Source organism: Phycodurus eques, chromosome 9 (genome assembly GCF_024500275.1).
Source record: "Phycodurus eques isolate BA_2022a chromosome 9, UOR_Pequ_1.1, whole genome shotgun sequence".
Taxonomy (NCBI): Eukaryota; Metazoa; Chordata; class Actinopteri; order Syngnathiformes; family Syngnathidae; genus Phycodurus; species Phycodurus eques.
The window spans coordinates 6,087,682-6,103,037 of record NC_084533.1 but is presented as its reverse complement, the minus strand read 5'-3'; the positions used below and the strand labels follow the sequence as shown (position 1 = coordinate 6,103,037).

At 39.5% G+C, this 15,356-nt stretch overlaps 1 protein-coding gene across 1 annotated transcript in view; it reads right to left on the bottom strand.

Moving 5' to 3' along the window:
* Positions 1-4,427, bottom strand: part of ssrp1a (structure specific recognition protein 1a) — a 43,578-nt gene extending 39,151 nt beyond the window's left edge. Inside the window, exons 1-2 of the mRNA XM_061686113.1 lie at positions 4,348-4,427; positions 2,611-2,684 (exon numbers count right to left, since the gene is read on the bottom strand). Coding sequence (XP_061542097.1) covers positions 2,611-2,664 — 54 coding nt within the window. The 5' untranslated portion in view covers positions 2,665-2,684; positions 4,348-4,427. The remainder of the gene's footprint in view (positions 1-2,610; positions 2,685-4,347) is intronic.
* Between the last annotated feature and the right edge of the window lie 10,929 nt (positions 4,428-15,356).

Genomic DNA, 15,356 nt, shown 5'->3' with positions numbered 1-15,356 from the left:
ATACAAGATGTACTAGTGGATCAGCTCTTGTCGCAGATGTTACGTGTGCTTCGCGGTGCCACTGGGACCACAACCAGGGCCACGACAAGCAGCAAGCTCAATGCGAAAATACAAAAGACCAGTCCAACAAATACGACACAGCCTGATCTGATGAGCAAAAATGTTGCAGCAACGCAAGAGTAGCAATAGAGGATGTCCGCTCCAGAGGTGGGTAGAGTAGCTAAATATTGTACAAGTAAGAGGACTTTTACTTGACAATATGTGACCCAAGTGAAAAGTAGTCCTCCAAAAAATTACTTGTGTAAGAGTAAAAGTACACAGTAAAATAATTACTCAAGTACTGAGTAAATAGTGAGTAACTTCTGATTTTTTTAACAACAGCATGAACAATAACAAAAAAATGTGAATGTGCAAATTCTGATGTTGCTGTGTGTGTGTGTATATGCACAGTCAAAACTACAAAAAAACATCTGCAATTTAATGCAAGGTGTTTTTTTCAAGTTATAAGTGAACTGAAATGTCCACGTTTGGGCATACAGTGCCAGGCAAATCCTACAATACATGAAAGTTGTTGTTTTTGTTCGTCTAAATGTTAACATGAATTGCACGCCGTTGCCTTCATGGTAACGACGACCATCCCAACATGGCCGCCACATAGGCACGACAATTAGCCAGGCTGGCCTATCTAGTGTTAATACCTATACCCAGGAAGCCCAATGAAAGACGACATGTGAGGTTATGTGACTTTCTTATGTTGTTTGATTGGTGAACTAGACTTAAATGTCACTAGCGCTTAAACTGGATTGGCGCAAACTGCACCCAATGCTGTAGTCAAAGTCATAGTCTCGCTCACGAAATAGTTGATAAATAAGCAATAACTGTTAAATAAAAGTAGCAAGCGACATTTAGATCATCGTAACGGAGTAAAAGCACCGTTAATTCTTAACAGCAGAAGCGGCGGAAGTGTTTTTTTCTACTCGTCTACTGGCGTGACTCGCATATTAGTTGGCCGAGGAGTAATATTAAGAAATTACATCCGAGTGCAGATGGTGGATGTGTGGAATGGATCTTGCTGCCAGCGTTCAATCAGTACAAAACAGCCTATGACACCAGCGACGGCGACCCCCCCAGGAAAAACTCATCGGATCTATGATTCACGTAATTGGCCTATTTTGACTTCAAAACGGCGAATTTCGCCAAAAGGCGACTGATTTGCATGTATGCAGTATACAACAAAAACAAAGGAATTGACCTTGCCGTTCCAATACTTTGTTGGAGGGGACCGTATCAGACATCCCACTTTCAGATATTTTTTTTTTCCTGAACAGAAAAAGAAATTTCCCTGGATCAGTTTGTTGTGCCAAAATCAACCAGTGAATTAGACAAGAAACAGACAAAAAAACTACACCGGAATCAGAATTTCCCCATGTTATTATGGAAGAAGGCTCCTCTTCAATGATTAACTATAACCCCCCTTCTTTCCCCTCCTTGGTTAAAGTTAATGAGCAATACACTTAACATATTTATTTAGGGTTGTATTTTATTTATTTATTTGCTACTTATTTCAATATTGAGCTATATTAATTTTTACCATATAGATAAAAAAGGTAAGTATAATTTCACTTTGGGGCTGGAACGGATTAATTGCATTTCCATTCATTTCAATAGGAAACATTAACTCGGATTAGGAATGTTTCGGGCTACAAACGGGGTCACGGAACCAATTAAGTCTGTACCCCGACATTCCACTGTATATATGTTCAGATATTATTCATCAGCCCAGTTAAAATTATTATAATGAAAATACATAATCAACAACCACATACAACATTCCAGCTTTTAATGAGCTTCCGTGTGCATGTATGCTTGCAGGACAAAAGGAGAGAAAACACCAGGATGCAGAATTGGGTTGCACGATATTGACGGGGGGTGAACTTTTTTTTTTTTTTTTTTAAACTACAAAATATATCGCGATGTGAACTAATACAGGATCAGTGTTGAGAAAGTTCATTTTGTAAGGAAACTAGTTCAAAGTTCAGTTCATCGTTCCAAAAATGAACTCGTTCTGTTCATGGTTCATATTTCAAAATTGTATGTCAGTAGACCAGTCCAAAAACGAACTGGTTCTTTTTTTTCCCCTCCAATATGTTGCTGACGTGCTGTTACCCTCAAAATATTGGCATTTCAGTTCCCCATTGGTGCCACTCATTCAGTCCACACTAGTAGCTAGCCGAAGCTTTCACCCTCCAAGCTCAAAAACATGAGAAAAAAAATTGTTGCTTGAATAGTTAGGGTTGCATCCACGATAATGACACGTTCCCAACCCCAACTGATACGTTTTTCACCGACAAGCTGGTCCAGAAAGGATAAGTGAATAGGTGAATTTTTGAATATTCAGGGGATTATTGTACATGAAAATATTACAAAAGGAAAGTCAACTATACATTTGAAACCATTGTATTAACATAAAATAAAGAGGCTGACATCTTCTAACAGGCAGAGATTTTAAGGCCTCATTCCTAGCATGCATCATACTCCAAATCAGGTCTGGTATTCTTTTATTGTTGCACAGTATGTGTGTCTATTCTTGGAATATTTTTTTATACTCACCCATGAGCCTTTGACTTCCTGGTAAATATCGTTGAACTCCAGTGTGTCTCCCATCTCGACAACAGGCTTATGCTCTGCAGACACACACAAGAAATATAAATACACACACAAGGTGAATGTTGTTTTCAGACGTGCTGAGTAAATCATGATAGGTAAATAAAAGGAAATGAGAAGGCAATAGTAAAGAGAAGAAGAAGAATCTCCTTTATTGTCATGAACGTGCATGCATGCACATGAAATTTTTTCTCTGGATTTTACCCATCACAGTGAACACACACACTTGTTAGAGAGGGAGGTAACCTCTTGTTCACACACTCGGGGTAATGTTACTAAATACAGAAAAACAACCGCTATTTTCTTTCCATTTCGCTGTGCTGGATTTTGAGCATGTGAATTTCACAGATGTCCACCAAAATCACGTTTTCTCATTGCTTCACGCAAGGTAATACTTGCTCTTTCCAGATTATGTTGTTGGGAAATTCCTTTACCACCTCGTTTTAAAATGTTTATTTCAGTTTTTTCAGTACATTTTCTGTGGTTCTGACCAAGATGTAAATGTCCCTTTATTTTGGCATCAAAAAAATTACACGTTCATAGGATTCGGACACGATATAATATATGGTCGTGATCCACTATTATTATTCTTGCTTTATGTGACGTAAATGTGATGATGCGCTTGCTCTCAGTTTTACCCGGAAACTGTAATGGCTCAAGCAGATGCCATTGGAAAATCTGAAAATGGCCTCCTTAAACTTCTCATTTTCAACTAATAAGACTAATATACCAGCATTTTCCTACCAAATAGTCAAGATTCAGGTCACAAATTTCCTAATGATTTACAATGATTTCTGGGCAAACATTCGGGCCAATTTGCAACTTAAAAACTGGCAAAAAAATAAATAAAATCCTTCATCCTGATCCGATTCTTACAAATTAAGTCTCATTTTATTCGTGTATCACTCCTCTATCCAATGATGGCGTCAACTTTGAAAATGTTTGCAACATACTTCGGTATTTTGCAAAAAATGGTAATGTTCAATGGTGTGGTAAATGGGCTTTCACTTGTATACCACTTTTCTACCTTCAAAGTACGCACCGCGCTTTAACACAGTCTCTTCATTCATCTACTGATGACGCAGCATCAGGAGCAACTTGGGGTTCAGTATCTTGCTCAAGCACACTTCGACATGGTCACAAGGGCTGAGGCTCGAACACACATTCTTCGGGTTGGGAGACGTCCACCACCTGAGCCATCCCGCCCCCCGTAAAGACTCTGTAAACTTGCAGTTTTGCGTATCCTCGTACGTGTTTTTTAAGCAATCTTGCCCAGTGCTCCCGCTCACTGTAATACTGAACGTTACCAAGAAACATAATAGCTATTAATTTAATAAAGTAGACAGAACACACACTTATCGCTGCGACATTAACAATAGCTAAGCTAACTTGAATTCCAAGAGGTGCGCTTCTTTTACTACCCAGCATTGCGTTAGTCAGTAAGCCTGCAGCCTATATGTGGGTTCGATTAGAAGGCGTTCAAGCACCGCCTTGTTGAGACACGAAATACTTCACATCGAGCGCTCCGAGCGAGCAAGGCCGGTATAAGGAAACAAAGTGATGGTACACTCAATTAAATTGCGAATGTAATCGGAATTAAGACACAGACAAATCCCGTCTTGCTATTTACAGATATTACAAGTGTTCACCCTTCACGTAATTGTGAAAACTTAAAAGTCTTACTGTCAACTTGATGAGAAGGTCTGCCTATTTCCCGCGTGTAGCGTCAGGCGCTAGACCTCCGTCACAGGAAGCACTTACACGATGTTTGGTATTACTTCCGGAAGATACGTAATTTACAATATATGAACATATTTTAAAATTCCAATACAAACTCCGAATTCTTATAGTAAATAGTCATATTCTAACAACCAAATTTGTTCACACAAGTTATTTGAAAGGTTTGTTTTTGGCAGACTTGTTGTCGAGTGGTGCAGTGATCAATTTATACCACTAGATGTCACTGAACCCATCTAATGTAATAACGTCATTGTCACCTCCTACTTGTAAATGTATCACTTCATTCTCAAATCGAAATGGAAACACTAATTTGTTTTTAAGCACATAACGAAGTTCTGAATTCTCTTATGGTGATGGTGGAAAAAAGTCAATTGAGGCACAACGAAAAGTGAAAATTCGAGGCTCGTTTAGAACCTAGACTTCAGTTAAAACACACTTTCATGAGCGACTGGCCATTAACGCAAGTGACGCCGATATTGTGTTATTAATACATCACAGAAAGGAAGAAAATTGAAAAACTCACACTTTTGTACTGAAAACAGACAGCTTTTTTAAAAAAAAAAAACGAGATATTTGAAGAAATCCAGGGCAGCACGGACACATGCAACAAGTTCAGTGCAGATCCTGCTTAAAAAAACCCCAATTCATTTCTTGTTGTGCCAAACCCATACATCTTCCTAAGTTGTTTCCTCCCTCATATTTGCATAAACTCTCTGACACGTTAAGTATGTTGCTTTTTGGGAAGTCTCCATTGGGGCTCGCTTGTTTGTTTTCAAGCATGATTAGAATCAGTGCACGTAATTTGTCCATCTACGTGCTGCAAAACACACTTTGGGAATATATATTCTTGTGTTTACTGCCTAGGGCGGGCCTCAGTACGGGCGCTGTTGGCACTTCATTGAGATTGCGAGATGAATATACAACCTAGAAAAAAAATAATAACATGATTGTGTGACTTTTTAAGTGTATTAAAAAGAAAACGTTCTATTCTGGATTGTTGTGATGTCGCAGCCTTCAAAAATCAGAATCAGAATCATCTTCATTTGCCAAGTATATCAAAAACACATTTGTCTTTGGAATTTGTCCCCGGTAGTAAAGAGTGGGTGTATGCAATTTTACTACAAATAAATGTATCTCGGTTAAGCTTTGTATTCCAGTGACAAATCGTGACAGGTAATGCTCAGGTATACATAATTGACGTGTGCGCCAATTGTTTTTTGTTTTTTTGAGGCATTTCTGTTTGGTGGTTGGGAAACACTGTTTCAAAAGTATTTTAATTATATGCACGGATTTGCCATTTATTTTCTCCATAATGTGTATTTGTATGTATACCGTCATTTCTTTCTTTCTTTCTTTTTTTATGCGCCTAGGCTGATTGCAGAACATTGATGAAGATGCGTGTGCAATTCTTGCATCCAGGCGACGAGTTGAAGTTCTCGTACGTATTGAACATTTTGCGACCTGATTAAAATAATACTCCCAAACATTTTAAAGCAGATAGAACGAGTGGATGTGAGGGAGGAGTGTGTGTGTGGGGGGGAGGGGGGGGGGGGTGATTAGACATCAAACAGCCACAAGTCAGTTTGCGTGGAGGCTGCATGCGAATGCGTTGAGACGGAGATGAGTTGAGACAAGTCCCGTGGTTCCGAGGCGGGCAGTGATGCGTCAAGCCGGTGAATCAGGAATAAGGATTTAAAAAAAAAAAAAAAAAAAAAAAAAAAAAAAATGGAGAGAGAGAGAGAGAGAGAGTCGGGATTCACGGATGGGAAAGAGGGGAGGAAAGGAGGAGAAGAAGGAGGAGGAAGGAAGGAGGAGGAGGATGTTACAAAAAGCCTTCGTCGTCTCGGAGAATGTCACACAAGCCCAAGGAGATCCTCCATCCTGCGGATCAGCCTCTTCAGAGCATCTGACATCACCTGATTTTTGGACCGTCACCCTCGTTGGAACCTTTGCCCCCCACTAGCCCCCCCCCCCCCCCCCCCATTTAAAAAAAAATTAAAATATATATATACATATATATATATATATATATATATATATATATCTTCAAAACACCTTCAAAGGCTTTGAATTCATAGCTGATTGATAAACTTCTGAGATAAAGCACTGAAGGGAAAAAAAGGATTTGGAGGGAGGAAAATGACGTCTTACAGAGGTGAGTACTATTCCAATTTCCAAACTTATTAAAAAGTCTTTTGTTTTCTTTTGTTTTCTTTTGCTGCTTTTATTTATTTGGAAGAATTTCGTTGTTTTGTTTTTTAATTCTTTTAAACCCATCTTCTTTATAATAAAACATCATAAGAACTCATATTCTATACAATAATGTGAATAAGTGTTCATTTTTGCTGTATGTTTTATACAGCATTAGCCTAATGGCATAATTGCCACCTTTTCAGTAAACGAGAAAAAAAAATAAAAATACCAGTTGCCTTAATTCTAAATTTGTGGATGATCACGACCTGATTAACTAAAAATCGATATCATGACATGAAGAAAACGCTTTTTTCCCAAAATATTTTTTTTAATTTTACTTTATAGATATTGCAACAGTACATTAAAAATGACTGGAGAAATTATGCTAGTCGATGAACGATAATTGTGACTAGCAATGAAATTTCGAGTGTTATACAGATTACCGTGGGGAATGTTAAGTGGAAAAGTATTCTCCTCTGATCGAACGCGACTGAATCACAAATTCAGACGATAGAAAGGAAAAAAAAGCCAAATTGAATTCTAAAAATCAAAGTTTACAAAACAACACTACACTTAGAAATCGTCATTATTTTACCTGGGACTTGGAGAAAACAGTTCAAGTTAGGTTTTTTAAATCCTCGTATTTTATCAATAAAATGAGTAAGCCAAAGGTTATGGGTTCACAGGGAGCTTTAAGCGCCTGTCTCTTTAGCTGTCACTGATATGTGAAAGTTCATGATTCAGGTTAGTCACACACACACACACACACACACACACACACACACACACACACACACACACACACACACACACACAAACACACACACACACACACACACACAGACACGCACACATTGATTCCCATTCCATTTTAAACAAGAAGTCTGTCCTCTGGCGATTAAACAAGCACAACAGGCATAAACAAAAAAATTATTATTGTGATGGTTGAGTGGATGAGTGTGTGAATGTAAACACACACACCTATACACACACACCTACACACACACACACACACACACACACACACACACGCACACAAAACAAAGAACAATTGAAAGATTGTGCAGAGAGGTGGGGATCCTGATGCTATTTGATTGGCTTGCAAAGATATCAAGCAGTCACGCAGGGGTTAATTCCAAGCAGACTCCCCACTGACACAAGTGCACAGCACCCACGGGGGAAGAGAGAGCAGCGGGAAGAAGAGGGATCATATAAAATGAGTCGGTCACGCTTTGAACAGTTACACATGCTGTTTACATTTTTGCCAAATTAACATGGCCCCTCGGCGTAGAAAAAAAAAAAAAAAAAAAATCACCAAGCCCCCCTTTCAAATCCTCTGCCCCCCACCCCCCTCTGTCTGTCCTGCAACACTGGTGCAAGTCAACATATTGTATACGACTAACGTTAAGTAGCTGTCGCACGGAAACGTGGATCACGTTGTATGAATTTATTGGTCCAATAGGGAAGGAGAATTTTAATACATAGCTAACTAGGGGTCAACTAATTTCACAATTTTGCAGACATATTACATATTAAACTGACTGTAACTCAATTGGTATTAAAATGTCAAAGGAAAACATTCTTGCAGATTATGTTCTCAATTAGCATTGTTTCTTTTAGAATGCAGCAAAAGGGCACAAACACACACTAGCTTTTTCCCAGTTGCTTGTCTTCCAAACAGTGTAGTTACATTACTAAAACAACATTAAGAAAATTAATCCTAACGTCTGAAGGTAAATCTGGAACATTTTCATGTATCTAATCATTTTCCGAACTCTGATTTAAATCTATGCACTTTCACAGTACTTTGCAGGGGTGGCGAAACTATATGGTCCGATTTGAAAAACAAATAAAGCTCAGTGTGACTGTTTTACAAAGCCCCAAAACGTGTAACCCACAAATGCACTTCATAAAAGGTGTGTGATGTTTTTTTGGTTTTAGGAAAAAGGCTCCCCACCCGTGATTCAAAGAAGGGAGGATGGGTGGTGGGGGCGGGGGGAGGTGGGGGGTTGGGTGGTGATGTCGGAAAAAAAGGAAGCAAGGAATGAAAGATGAGGATGGAGGCAACAAGTGGAGCCAATTAGTGAAAGGAAAATAGAGTGAAGGCAATTAGGGTGAAGCCTTAGCCAAGTTTCACTTTTCACTGGGATTTTGGAAGAAATCCGGAGGGGGAAAGGTACAAATTGACAGGTTGCGTAAATAAAAGTGACTAAAACAAACAGATTATGGGCGTGTCAATGTGTGTGACGACACGCTGCTTTGGTTATACACGTTATTCAGTCTTGCGTGCGCATGCACGGATCTGCGCTGGCCTGTGTGCTTCTACGCATGCTCGTTTGTGTGTGTTGAGTTAGTAAAGGAATGCGCATTTGATTGGCTACAGGCTGCTCATAAATCTGGCCTCTAACTGTACACACACACACACGCGCGCGCGCACACACATTCACACACAACTGTCACCCACACTAACTCTTCAATGGCCTCAAGTGTGATGTTAAATTAGTCTTTAAAACAATAAGAACACACTCAAGTGTCATGTCATGATCTTAGACAAGTTCTTCGTGGTATTGTTGTAACCATGACAACCAACCTATGAGAGCCCCCCCCGAATTGTAACCATGTTTCGTAACTCCCGTAAATCCTCATGGGATTGCGGCCATTGACTTGTTTTGATGTTACAGATATGAATACGGTGGGAACTCAAAGAAATGGAGCGTGAGCAACCTTTCTCGGGTATTTTTTCATGCTACGGTTTCAAATTAAGTGTGACTGCTGAGGTCAAACTCGGAGCCCAGCCACATGCAACGTTGAACTTGAGACCTCATTGTCCTGTTGGGAGAACTTGTTGGTGTGCAAATCAAACCACCGTGGCACATACATGTTGTCTTTTTTGATTGAACGTATCACCACACCGCTGCTGTCTTATTTGATTTGTATTTACAAAGAACACAACACTGCAGGCGTTTAACGATGTCACGTGTTACCTGTCAATGCCGCAGAAGGACATGACGAAGATAAACACTGGTTAATAAAACTGTACAGCGAAGCAAAGCAAACAAACAAAAAACAACAACAACAAAACCCCCCCAAAAATTAGAAATCATACATACCCCCCCCGTATGTAGTATAGCCATGTCACTGCTGTGATGTTCCGGTGGAGGCATGATATGATTTTATTGCCTCTGAGCCTATCGTGGAACAAGGTCCCAAATTTATGGCAGCGATTAGAGAGAGACAAATCTCAGCTGCCCGTAAGGAGCCGCACATTTTCTGCTTTGAACAGATCTGAACGTGTTGCGTGATGGCCTTGCTTCAGCGGGGCTGCTTCAAACGAGGGCAAAGATGCTAAAAGTGAAAAGATAATTATTGGCGATGCGCACGAGCATTAGTCCGTTTGTTTGGCGCTCCGCATTTACATAATCAGGAACTTCAAACATGGTTTCTTTCAACAAAACAACACACATCTGGAAACAAAATCATTTAAAGACAATGTATCTGCCGTCAATGATAGACTCAACATTCACACATACAAAGTTATCTATCATTCAACAGCAATATCAATGTGGATTATCCGCCTCATAATCGATTCTTTATCCTGCTTTTGTCATAATTTCCAGTGTCTCTCTGAACTTATGCTCCTGCCGACTCCCCTCTTGCATCCCAGACAACCGAAGTCTGAAGTTTCCCACCTCCGGACGTGTAAAAATGCACAGGAATGCTGCTCAAACAGCTCCTACTCGCAAACTCCCAGTCAATAAATGTACAGGTGCACCAGCTTTGAGAAGGCACGATCTTCTAAAAAATGCTTTTAATTTCTGTGTTTAAAAAAAAGACTTATTTTCATTGTGGATGGGGAATTTCCCTTGTGAATTGATAAAGTACCTACCTACCGACTAACAAAACCAACCAAAACAATGGTGACACAAACTAGCAGCCTTTAAAATCCTGTATAGACTACATACAACATATTATATAGCATTAAAACCAACTGGATTAAATACAGTATATCCTTTCAGCATGATTTACACTGAAACAAAGGAAATACTATTATATTTATCAAGGTCACCATGTTTTTTCATGCATGACTGGGATGTGAGATTGGAATAGTTCCGATTTCTGCACAGCCTCAAATGCTGAATAGGCCAAGGTTTTATAAGGAATTATGCACATCTGCGTTGTTTAATATAAAGCAGTGATTCTTTAGAAGCACGCAAGCTCCCTGTAGTGGTACGAGAAAAGAATCCCTCCCTATGTATAGTTCGGTTGTATTTAACTTTTTATTACAATACATATGCATTTGGTTTTTAAGATGTTTCTTATTAAAGTTTTAATTCTGTATATTTTAAAAAAAAATCTTTAATGTGCAATATATTTTAAGTTGGATCAGTATTGAAGTTTTTTTTTTTCATTTTCTAACTTTATATTTAAGATCAGTGTTTAGGCTCAAAATGTGCATTATATTACGGGGGATTACAATAATATTAAATGGATTTTTTTAGGAATAAAACCTCTGTCTCATTTGTGATGAACACTTAGGCTGCAGTATTTTAATGGTGGACATGATGGTGGTATTTGAAGAGCTAAGTATTTCTCAAATGACACTTGGTGTAAAAGGTTTTGAGAACCTCTGGTACAGAGAAAGAACACAAAATGCCCACCAGACAGGAAGAGAGAGTACTGTAGTTTTACTGGTACGTAGCCTACCTGAGTGGTTGTGGGCAGGGGTGGGGGGTTCGTATATATATATATATTTATATATATATATAAATGCACCAGGTACATGCATGCAGCCTCACGCCTGCAGGGCTCACATTGAAGTCTGGCTCAATGCCAGCTCTAATGAAGTCACTCATTATTATAACATTATATAACAACAACACCGAGATGGGTTTTACGATATGTCAATTATGCTGCTTCTACAAAAATTGTTTAACCACATCGGGGGAGGATGCTCCACGAAATAAAAATGAAAAAAAACACACAATAATGACTGACCACGACCAAGGAGGCGCACACAGAGAGAACAATTTGGCACTTTGCTCTGTGTAGAACCCTTTCCATGCCTTTTTTTCCCTGTGTGAAAGGGATCCATTTTGTTCTATCTATTGCTAATGGATGTTCCACAGGAGGACGCTCCAAGTGACCTGATGGCCTTCAAACATTCACATGCGGCTCTAAGATGCTTATTGGTCCTGACAGGTGATAGGGTTTTGTGGGATGAGGTGATCCGAGCAGGTTCTGCCGGCTGACGCGGGGTAGTTGTAGTTGACTGATTTTAAGGTGTGTGTGTGTGTGTGCATGTGTGTGTGTGTGTGTGCATGTGTGGGAGCGGCCCGGGACTACAGAAGAGTTTTCCAAAATACTCCGTGGAGACGCTTTGATGTGGGCGACCGGAGGCTCGACGGTTAATGTTACAAGTCATCAGCCCTAATTAGAAATGTTGTTGTGCGTAGCTCTTTTAAGTCCAAGACATGGGCGGCAGTTGCCTCGTACGTCACGCTAATGACAAGATTTTCAAATTCATCACTCGGTTTGTCTTCAGCGGTTGTTCTCAAACTTTTTAAACCAAGTACCACCATCATGACTAACATTAAAATACAGCAGCATAGTAGTTTTCCTTAAAAAACAACAACAACAACAATGGTTTATTCGTTTGTTTTACTCTGCTGTTGGGAGTCAGGTCGGCATTGCGAATGAGAATTTGTTCGCAATTGCCTAACCTGGATAAATAAAGGTTAAATAAATTCCCGAAAAGAAGATTCAGTTAACATTATTGTAAGCCACTGTAACATTATGCACAGTTTCAACATTAAGACTGTGCTTAAATATGGGAAAATAATAAAAAAAATGTATTGTATTGGACATAAAAGTTAAATGAAACATGTACCAAAATAGTTAAATTGTATAATAATAGTTAAACTGTTCTTAAAATCTAAATTGAAAGATTTTAATTCAAATTCCAATATAATCTAAATTTAAAGATATTGAACATAATGTTAAATACAGCTAAACTGTACTGAACTGATTCTTTTGCATACCACACTTTGAGAATCACTGGTCTAAAGCAATACCATTATTTATTATTTCATTTATTTGCAGAGCAGACATGTTAACATTCGACTAATAGAATAATTACATTCATAGAGATTCACAGAAAATACTATTTATTAACTATTGTGTGGAATTCACTGGTCATTAGTAATTTGGCCCAAAAGAGTACAAGTGGACGACAAACAAATTACATGGTTGACGAGAAAATGTGGTGCAGTGTAATGATTTGACACACTGCAAACTACAACCCCCAATTCCAATGAAGTTGGGACGTTGTGTTAATCATAAATAAAAACAGAATACAATGATTTGGAAATCATGTTCAACCTATATTTAATTGAATACACTACAAAGACGAGATATTTAACGTTCAAACTGATACACTTGATTGTTTTTAGCAAATAATAATTCACTTGGAATTTTATGGCTGCAACACATTCCAAAAAAGCTGGGACAGGGTCATGTTTACCACTGTGTTACACCAACCTTTTCTTTTAACAACATTCCATAAACATTTGGGAACTGAGGACACTAATTGTTGAAGCTTTGTAGGTGGAATTCTTTCCCATTCTTGCTTGATGTACAGCTTCAGCTGTTCAACAGTCAGGGGTCTCCGTTGTCGTATTTTACGCTTCATAATGCGCCACACATTTTCAATGGGAGACAGGTCTGGACTGCAAGCAGGCCAGTCTAGTACCCGCACTCTTTTACTACGAAGCCAGGCTGTTGTAACATGTGCAGAATGTGGTTTGGCATTGTCTTGCTGAAATAAGCAGGGGCGTCCGTGAAAAAGACGTTGCTTGGATGGCAGCGTATGTTTCTCCAAAACCTGTATGTACCTTTCAGCATTAATGGTGCCTTCACAGATGTGTAAGTTACCCATGGCATTGGCACTAACAAAGCCCCAGACCATCACAGATGCTGGCTTTTGAACTTTGCGTCCATAACAGTCCGGATGGTTCTTTTCCTCTTTGGCCCGGAGGACACGAGGTCCACAATTTACAAAAACAATTTGAAATGCGGACTCGTCGGCCCACAGAACACTTTTCCACTTTGCGTCAGTCCATCTTAGATGAGCTCGGGCCCAGAGAAGCCGGCGGCGTTTCTGGGTGTTGTTGATAAATGGCTTTTGCTTCGCGGAGTAGAGTTTCAAGTTGCACTTACGGATGTAGCGCCGAACTGTATTTACTGCCATTGGCTTTATGAAGTGTTCCTGAGCCCATGTGGTGATAGCCTTTACACATTGATGTCGGTTATTGATGCAGTGCCGCCTGAGGGATCGAAGGTCACGGGCGTTCAATGTTGCTTTTCGGCCTTGCCGCTTACATGCAGTGATTTCACGAGATTCTCTGGACCTTTTGATGATGATATGGACCGTAGATGATGAAATGCCTAAATTCCTTGCAATTGTACGTTGAGGAACATTGTCCTGAAACGGTTCGACTATTTTCTCACGCACTTGTTCACAAAAAGGTGAACCTCGCACCATCTTTGCTTGTGAATGACTGAGCAATTCAGGGAAGCTCCTTTTATACCCAATCATGGCACCCACCTGTTCCCAATTAGCCTGTTCACCCGTGGGATGTTCCAAACTGGTATTTGATGAGCATTCTACAACTTTCTCAGTCTTTTTTGCCACATTTCCCAGCATTTTTTGGAACGGGTTGCAGCCATAAAGTTCTAAATGAATGATTATTTGCTAAAAAACAAAAAGTTTATCAGTTTAAACATTAAATATCTTGTCTTTGTAGTGTAGTCAATTAAATATTGGTTCAACATGATTTGCAAATCATTGTATTCTGTATTTATTTATGTTTAACACAACGTCCCAACTTCATTGGAATTGGGGTTGTACATCCATAATAAACATTTTAGAACCTCTGTCAATGTTATTATCTTTGTAAAGGCAGTCATTGTTTAAAAAACTGATAACCCGAATAAAAAAAAAAACAGAAACATACAAACATAAATAATACAATATAAAAACTACACGAAACAAAACTAAACATGAGTGTTGTATGATTTTCAAGTGAGTTTCTTGAAAAGCCTGCAAGGGGTGACTGTCAATTTGTCAACATTATTAAAACTGGCTACCATAGGAGTACATTTCTCTTGATAAGGTCATACCTGGCATTGTGAGAATGAATTATGAACTCTTAATTTATATAAACAGTTCACATCGAGTTACTCTCTGACCTTGCTTGGCTACCATGACAGAGCCATGAAGGCTGGGAGGAAAATGAGCCCCAGAAGCGGGACTCGGCGGGCTAATCGGGGTTAATTGTTTGCTCTTATTTTGACCCAAGGCGTCGACGAGATGAGCGTTGTAAGAGGAGGGAAAGGTAACAGGGTGGAACAACAAGGGGCGAGTAAGGTGATGCAAACGGGAGGCACGGGGTGTGTCAGTCAGGGAAAAACTGGCAGGCTTGCTAAAATCATTATGCAATACATAATTCACACCTGTTAAACTGCAGCATGTTTCGCCGCTAATCACACACACGAATCACCACCTGCCGTCTGGGTGTCATGCGGCGTGAGGCAGGCAGTTTGCAAAAGGACGACAGGGGTAATCCGTGTATGTGTGTGTCCGCATGTGGGAGTGAAGGCAGGATGATGAGAGGCCTACGAACATGCAGTCCTTTTTTTTTTTTGTGTTGAAAACCAGCTTTCAGCTTCAATTTTCACTGTTTGAAACCAGAGCAAGAAGC